Genomic DNA, 8,744 nt, shown 5'->3' on the forward strand with positions numbered 1-8,744 from the left:
ATGGTGATGTTTGCATGCATTTGTTTAGTTGCAGAACTAAACAAATACACACACCCCCACACACGCCCACGCACACAAAATAAATAAATAAATAAATAAATAAATAAATAAATAAAATAAAATTAAATTAAATAAAAATGCACAATAACATAAATATAACACCATAATGAACCATTTTAGAACGTTTAACAGCAAAAATAAAGTTAGACTTAAGTTTGTCTTTTTTATGGTATTTTACATGTATTCAAATTTAATTATATTATTAGTGCCAGCAAATTGCTTATATGCAATATTACCATTACTATTTTATTGTGCGAAAAAAATTCTATTTTTGCTTGAGCGAAGCAGTAAACTGTATGACAACGTATATGTGACCGAACTTTTAATTTGTTAATTCATTTTGGGTTAAACCCGGATATCCTGTAAAAGTGCTCACGAATGAAATGCTCGGAAAAACAACATCGTCCATTTTTTTTTCTTTTAGATGGAAACTGAATCAAATGTGTGTTCATAAAAATAAAGCATGTTGCTTAACTGGTATAAAGACATAGAGCATCACTAACAGGTCGGCTAGTTAGCACTGGTGCTCAGTCTCAGTCTCACTCTGCGCGTAAACAACACAAAGGTTCCGCTTGCCACAGGACCTAACAGAAAGGAGCACGAAAGGTTTTGCTGCATTGCTGCAGGTATTCGTTTGCTGGAACGCAAGCAAATTATGATTACTGTATTTAGTTTTGTTACCACACGCTAGATCATACATATACAGAAAGTCTAAGTTTCTGCACTGGCTGTTCTAATATTTCTGTTTTCCCCAGCAGTGTATTTGCCCTGTGGTCAATGGAGTCACTCAACACGTTTGAATCTGAAATGGAGCCTGACGGGCAGACAAACTACTCTCTTTTTCCTGCTCTGGACAGTATAGCAAGCCTGTCTGGGACAGCAGAAAATCTAGAGAGGTCTGTTCCAAAATACTGCAGTTGTTGCTAAACGTATTTTTTGTGCATTAGCTTGAATGGTAAACATATTGATATTGTGTATATGCATAATTTATTGTATTCAGCTATATTAATAAAATCTTAACTGCACACTGAATTTTAGCTTTGTCTCAGGAAATCTGAAGAGGGGCTGTAGTTTGGACCCTCCAGCGGCTTGAAATTCTTGTACATTGTGTTTTCAATTATTTGTTTTTGTTTTTAACTGTGTCTCAGTTACATGCTCAGAATGAATTAGGATAAGTAGACGTAATGTATTCTGGTCACCAGTTGCCTATTTCTCAGTTAATCATCTTATTTTGATTTAGTCATCATTGTTATGTTTTATGTGTTTGTTTATTCGTTTTCAGTGAACCACCCAGTGAAATTACTGAGAAACCAAATCTCACATGGCTTGATGCTGCTCAGGTATTACTCACAAATTTATTACACCTAATTCTGCCAGCATCTGCTGCTTTAGCTGTTTATTTGGGTTTCTATGCTGGTAATTTTGCTTTTTCTGCTATAAGATTGTACTGGAGGAAGCTGGCCGTCCCATGCACATAAAGGAGATTAAGCAGAGAATCATTGACCGGGGACTTGTTCAATCCAAGTACAGTAGTCGTTCTCATTTGATGCTAAAAGTTCTTGTGTGCATTTTGACCCCAAAAGTTTCTCCTTTGATAATTGGTGATGTTTGCATGCATTAGTTTGAACAAAACTGTAAATTTTGTATGATGTTCTCTCACTCTCTTATGATGATTTCTAGTGATTTCTAAACTTACTTGTGATTTCATTATTATGTTCTCAACAGTGCAAAATCGAGCCTGGAAGCCGTCATGTATCGTGAGGTAAGGATTGTTTATTCCCCTACACTATTAAAGTTCTCCCTTGTGTTTGTGTGAATGTCTTTTAATTTCTCCATGTTTTCCCATCCTGCTTCGTTGACCATATTTGATCATAAATGAACATTTTTGAACTGTGATTATGTCAAAGGGTTTCTTAGAGCCAACATGCATAATCCTTACAACTGCTGTAGCTAATAAGGATGCAGTTTACCTAAACCTGACCGACAGATTTAGGGTTAATAGATTTTCCTCCCCCAATGCATTCGGCCTCAGTTTCACACTATGTTTCAGACACAAAAAGGCAGCAGGAGATTCAAGAGGATTGAAAACAGAAATGGAGTCTTTGCATTACTGGTGAGTTTTCTGGGAAACTGACATTTGTTTTACACCAACCCTAAAAACAATATTTAATTTACAAAAATGTACATAGACATTTTCTGATGTACTGTTTACTACTGAGGCCATCGTAGTTACAGAAGATCTGTGTCAGACGTTTGTGTCAGTTCTACTTTTCTCCAATAAATATGCTGAAAGTGGAATACCAAATAGGAATGTCTGATTACTATGCACAGCTTGTTGGTAGATTTGTCTTTGAGCAAATATTTACATACCACAATCCAAAAAAATATTTGTTAAATATTTATTGAAGTAATAATTTGAATTAAATACAAATTAATTATAGTCATATTTAGTAAATATGGGTTCCAATGTGTCTTTTTTTTGTCAGATTAAAAGTAGCTTTTCAAAACAACAACCTACAGGCAGATATTAAACACATTTTTCATTAGACTCACATTTCTGCATTAAAAATTATTTTTATTGGTTTTATATAATATTGTAATCTTAAATGTCACCTTTTTATGAGCTGCAAGCAAGAAACCGTCATAATTTACAGTAAAAATATTTAAAACATCAGTGTTTATGGAATTAATCTTTATAATGTGTTTTACTTGAGATACATGAACTTTCCAATTAAATCCTAATTTATGGAATGTGACTGTAGATTAAATAAATAACTAAAGCATCAATATTATTTAAAAGGCAACGTATTAACTACAGTGCAATCCAGTTACATGTAATAGATAAGATATTAATTCATTATATTAAAATATTAGATCATTTACAAAAAAAACTTTTTTTCAAATCCTAGGCTGTAATTCATTGTGAAATGATTTAAATTGCCTCTGCATAACGTTAAAAGAACCTGAACATCTGATTGGCTAACCTGAACAACAACTCAGACTGCAGACCTTGAGGTTGAGCAGTGAGTCCCACCTCATGAGTTTGATCCTCATGGCATGATAGACTAAAATAAAATAAACAGATTATATTAGATGATTATAAAATATAAGGAATGCACATTGCAGAATAATTTTCACCTTTGATAAATAAAATATTTCATTTGAAAAGTTATTGAGAAATGTGCTTCTTTCACGTATGTTTTCACATTTTTATAGAAATTATTAGAGATGCAAATATTTATTTAACGACTTCTTGATGTATCAAATTGTGGCACGTGTGCCTTTGGAGACATGTGAGTGTTTCATCTAAAGTTTCAACAATCCAAGCATATTTTGTTGTTTGTTTGTCATTATAGCATTTCATGTGAGATCCTGTGTTAATTGTCCACACTCCGCCAAGCTGAAAGCAACACAGCCATCATCTTCACATGCGCTGAACACCTTCCCGTCTCTCTCTGCTTCCTTGCAGACTGATGAGGAGCGGCAGCAGGCCCTCAGTGCCCAGGCTTTCCTCAGCTCGCCGCCACCGGCGCCTCAGAGCGGAGCCTCCAGCTCTGGCTCCGGGGCCTCGATGCCTGCTTTTCCCTCTCCCTCAAGTTCCTCTGAGCAGAAACCGAAGATAAAGAGGGGCCAGCGAAAAAACCAGAATGAGAAGTACAGACTGAAGTACCAGAGGCTGCGCAAAGCTGCTCGCACCATGATATTTGTAAAGAAACTTTGCATTCATGTTTGTCAATGTTTTGTTTTTCCTAAACACAATGAGCTACGTCCTTAGAACAAAAATGGATTTAGCTAAATGCTATTTATTAACTTTGTACATACGGTCAGGAGCTCTGAGTTTATGATGTCATTTTAGTGCTTAAATACTGAGTGGCAAGTGAAAGATTACTCTTCTCTATTATTAAAATTGATCTGAATCTTATCATATTCCAACATAATTGTAATCTAACATCAAGTGTACAACAGTGCACAGCACACTGGTAATGTATGTAAAATAAATACAAAGCCATATTGAAAAAGCTGTGTTAAAAAGCATATCCCTGACTTCGTATCTAAACTTAGCATCACTTATTTGATGAAGCCATTTTCTGCACTAATAACTCACATGTTGATATAAAGATCTGAAAGGTAATGAATAGCAACAATGTTTTTTATTATGTACCTTCTTTCAACTGACTGCAGAGAAGCATATATAGGTGATGAGAAATGTGAGTTTTGTGGCATGCAGCCTGACTGTCCTGCTCTCCATTACTCAGGAAAATGCTGCACTCTGTGATGAAATTGCTCATACAGAAGAGAAGTTTCTAAGAGCAAAAGAGGAGCGCAAGTAAGTAAATATATATTTTGTACTTAATTTTTTCAAGCAGATCTCCAAAGCTGTGTGGTAAATCGGGTTACTTTTCTTGCTGTCTAGGTTCTTATTAAAGTCCTTGTTGCAGTACCAGACTCTGTCAGAGGGGGAGCTACTGCCTACACCCAGTTCCAGCTCCGTTCCGTCTGTTCCACCTGCGGCACTGACTTCAGCTCCTGCTGCAGGGCCTTCAGGCTCGTCTTTGGCACATAACCCAATGTCACTGGTGTCAATAGGAGAGGAGGGTCTTCTTAAAAAACCCAAGAAAGAAAGGAAAGACCGGGGAAAGGAAAACGGAAAGGAAGAATGTAAGTGTGAAAGCGAATATATAAGTGTGACATGTTCGGATAGGTAAATGTCACAAAATGTGTCTCCAGTTCCAAAGAAGATGTCCAAGAAGAGGAAGCTGGCAGACGGGTCACGCAGACTGGTGCAGCCCATTCCGCTGGATTCGTCAGGCCGTCCCCTGTTTCCTATAGTGCTCGGAGGTTTAACGGTCTACAGCCTAGGAGAGGTTAGCATCTGAGATGACTCTTTATATCGTAGCAAAAATAATTTAGTTATAGCATTAACTTAATAAGTCTTAACATATATATATATATTTAAAGCTGAGACCTACCTCTGTTTATTGAATCTGATCTTCTTGGCTGCTCTTCAGATAATCACAGACAGGACGTTGTTTTACGATGAGTGTGCCATCTATCCAGTGGGCTTCTGCAGCACGCGTGTCTATGCCAGCATGAAACACCCTGAACTGCAGTGCCTCTACACCTGCCAAATCAAGGACGGAGGGACAGGTCCACAGGTGAATACACACAGAGGCTTTACTACAGCTTCTTAAGTGCATTATAAATGTTAAAATCACAGATTTGACATAAAGTCTTCTGAAGTCAACACACATAAGCAGATTTGTTGCATAGTGGGTTAATCTTTTTTTTTTTTCTACCTTCCATTGCTAGTTTGAGATTGTACCTGAAGAAGATCCTCAGAATGCCATTGTAGCCTCCTCTGCTCTGACCTGCCATTCAAATCTGCTGAAGGCTATCGCTTCCAACAGGTAGAATGTTTAACCACAAACAGCCCTACTAATTATTCCTGAGGTACTTAAAATAAAACAAATAATTTCTCAGTGTAAGCACATGGCTGATATAGATGCCAAACAAAAATTGTTGAGGGTAGTTAGCTTTTTTGTTACTGTCCTTAAAACACTTAATACTGATTATTTTTAACATTTTCCTTTCTTAGTTCCCAGGCCGTGGCACCCATAATTCCATCAGGAGCGGACTTCTTCGGCTTCTCTCATCCAACTATTCAGAATCTCATCCAGAGCTGTCCTGGAGCTCGCAAATGTAGCAAGTGGGTTCTTTTAGCCTGTTGCATCTAAGCTATAATCCTTCCTACACACTTTGTTTTCTGATTTGTTTCTTTTCGCATTGTGTTTATGGAATATTTTTCAAATTTGAATTTAACACAAAGTGGAAAGTAAATTTAGAATCATGCAACAAACAGTCAAAACAAAGATTGAATTAAGTAAATAAAATGAGTGCAGTAAAAGGTGTGATACAAACAATATGAAAATGTTAATATTGATTAATTTTAAAATGCCCCACAAATTTATTTTAGCTTTAAGAGGTAAAACATACATGTCCATGTATTGTAGGGTAATTGTAGGGTAGAATCAGACCCAGATTTTAGGGTAACCTCATTTTAAATAATAAATAAATAATATCTTGAATATTAAGATCAGATTAAAATCTAGAAAAACCAAACAAAAACATCAAATATCCGAAGTAAGAAAAATATAAATCAAAAGAATATTGGATGTTTTATTTGGAAGCTGAATTTTGATTAAACAACTGACAGTAGCTCCATATATTACAAAAAAGCTTTGAAGACCCATTTTGTGATTTTTAATTTATTTAATCATTAATTTTACTTATTTAAAAATATCATATAACCTATAATCATTTTTCCCTCTTAAGAACACAATAAAACATTTTGCTTTAATGTACAAAGCATGTGAAGTTTTAAAACAAAGCCGTGTTTTTAAAATTTGCTTTAATATACCCTCATATCTTCTCATTCATGACAAACCGCTGGTATCCAATGTGCTTTACATGTGATTTGAATGTAAATTGTTAATGCATGAAACATTCAAATATTATGGCCTGTGTGTTGCATCCAACTGCACTCTAGCGGTTGCTGTATTTTACACATTGATATACAGATCTGTAAGGTAACGAATGTACATTACCAAATGAGGTAAATTAATTCTATAAAGTTGTCATAAGTGTAAATACATGTTTCTCTATTTGATTTGAATTTTTTGTACTGGAGAACAAAACTGTTGAAAACTTGCACTAAGTTTATAGAGTTTAGACAAGCACCAAATATTTAAGAAAATCAGCAGCTACTCAGCAGTATTTTTTTAATGATTCTTTTTTTCTTAGCTGTACAATTTTGCTTTCACCACATAGCTACAGATGGATTCGTTTCGAGGTGTGTCGTCATGGTGATAGCCAGCTCCCTCACAGCCTATCAGAAGATGACGCCTCGATTAGCTTTGAGGCCTACCTGAGACACCAAGGCCTGGATGGGAGCATCAAGTTGGAGCACATCACAGGTGCGACAGCATGTTAATGCTAGGCAGTATAGGAGATTACCTCTTTTTATGGTGGTTCATTTAAGTTGGAGAACCTCTGGAAAACTTTACATACTGAAAGCACAGGCACAGTGGAGTTACAATTCACTTAAGTTTTAATAAGTTACAGTTTCAAAAGTGCTAAAAGTTCCAACAAATCAATGAGACAGGTTAATGGGATTTAACGGGATACCAGAGAAACTGCCAGGGTGACTGGTTTTCTTCCAGCTGTTTGGAGTTAAGAGTAGCACCAGCCAACAGGACAAACGCTGCTGTTTAGGGGGGAAAAAAAAGTTCTATTTTGAGATGGCATTATTAGTGATGGATGTTTGCTTATTATCCAGATAATTTCTACTGTCATATAGTTATACTTGTCTTTTTTTTATACAGCAGATCAAAAGGTCTAATACTCTTATTAAGAAGCAGTTCTAAACTTACTAACCTTTGTGGACGATTGCTGTGTTTTGATTCAGTCCGGTATAAAAATAAGAAAACATAAACAAACTGACATAATTGCAGTAATATTCAAAGTAGCAGCAACAGAATTATTTTTGATATTAATAAAAACAATTGGCAACTTGGAGATTACACTGAATTCTAGGCTTTTTTGTTAACTGGAGCTAACCAGTTGTCTGCTGGTTTATTACTGTTTGACTTGTAATAAACTCAGAACTCTTTGACAAGTCATTTCTGGCTTCCTTTTTCCAGGGATCCCTCTTACAAACTTTGCCCTCACTTTGCCCAGGTGGTCTGCCGGCTGACTGTGAATGAATGCACCCATTAATGTTTATTTCTTTTTTTTCTCTTCAGGACAATCGCCTCCATCTCCTAGTTCCTCGCATCAGCAACTCCAGACCTCTCCCACCATGAAGCCCTCCACTTCTTATTTTGGCTCCTGAGAGTCCTCTCTGAAATCACGTCTTTTTTCCTTCAGTTCACCCTTTCAAAAATCTGAGGCTTGTTTAACTCAAACATTTCTACCGTGTGATCTTTCAGGATTTCTCCAATGAAATACCCAAGGTGTCTACATCCTAAACATGTTTGAATTGTTGCATTCAAAAAATGAGCCAAATATCTGGTTTCTCTATGTTGGTATAAAGGTTGATATCGGGTTGTAGAAATCAAGTTTAGTTTATATTGTTCTATTTTTTTTTTTTTAAAGTGTACAATCTTGTCTATCAATGTGGATTACAGAAGCAAATGTTCGATAGCTGTGTATAATCATGAACAGTTGTATATAGAATTAAACTGCCATTCAAATGTTTTGTCCCAAGAGTATGGATTTATTTCAAATTTGCTTGCTTCATTATAAAAATAACTGATAGATCAGCATCTCTACACATTTCTGTTTTAACATTCCAGACACAAATTGGCACAATTTCTCATTCATTTTCAAAATATACACACAGGTGTTACAGTAAATGAACACAAAATGTTGACTGTAATATGACTGCATGAATAGATGGGAACATCTATTCATCCAGCTTCTATAAAACATGGCTTGGTTTAACTTGGATGTTTTCCTTTAATTTACTCATTTTCTTAAGGAACAACATAATCCTTATTACACCAAGAAATCAGACTTATTGCATCACCTGGTGACACACATTACAGCATAAACAAAGATTAGATATTCTTATGAGTGTATGACTAGTTATCCTGAGAAAATTGGACTGAAGTTGTCAGTATTTA

At 35.7% G+C, this 8,744-nt stretch overlaps 1 protein-coding gene across 2 annotated transcripts; it reads left to right on the plus strand.

Moving 5' to 3' along the window:
- The first annotated feature begins 430 nt into the window (after positions 1–430).
- Positions 431–8,325, plus strand: tbrg1 (transforming growth factor beta regulator 1). Of its 2 annotated transcripts, none has more exons than XM_044118968.1 (15): positions 431–686; positions 816–956; positions 1,343–1,400; positions 1,502–1,584; positions 1,786–1,822; positions 2,111–2,173; positions 3,530–3,766; positions 4,317–4,387; positions 4,475–4,719; positions 4,789–4,925; positions 5,070–5,216; positions 5,371–5,468; positions 5,657–5,767; positions 6,889–7,034; positions 7,863–8,325. In XM_044118968.1, exons 2-15 carry the CDS (start codon positions 838–840, stop codon positions 7,949–7,951), a joined length of 1,641 nt encoding a protein of 546 aa, XP_043974903.1. In that variant the 5' UTR covers positions 431–686; positions 816–837; the 3' UTR covers positions 7,952–8,325. The 2 variants fall into 2 exon arrangements, with proteins under 2 accessions (XP_043974903.1, XP_043974902.1); XM_044118967.1 differs by having other exon boundaries at positions 440–686; positions 819–956.
- Positions 8,326–8,744: the final 419 nt, after the last annotated feature.

The sequence above is a fragment of the Gambusia affinis genome, linkage group LG06, assembly GCF_019740435.1.
Source record: "Gambusia affinis linkage group LG06, SWU_Gaff_1.0, whole genome shotgun sequence".
NCBI classification, from domain to species: domain Eukaryota; kingdom Metazoa; phylum Chordata; class Actinopteri; order Cyprinodontiformes; family Poeciliidae; genus Gambusia; species Gambusia affinis.

Bases quoted from the DNA above. Each gene is read 5' to 3' on its own strand.
- tbrg1 (XM_044118968.1), top strand. From the start codon at position 838: ATGGAGTCACTCAACACGTTTGAATCTGAAATGGAGCCTGACGGGCAG. The intron at 3,767-4,316 runs GTAAAGAAACTT...TCCATTACTCAG, and splicing joins CTGCTCGCACCATGATATTT to GAAAATGCTGCACTCTGTGA. The intron at 4,720-4,788 runs GTAAGTGTGAAA...ATGTGTCTCCAG, and splicing joins GGAAAACGGAAAGGAAGAAT to TTCCAAAGAAGATGTCCAAG.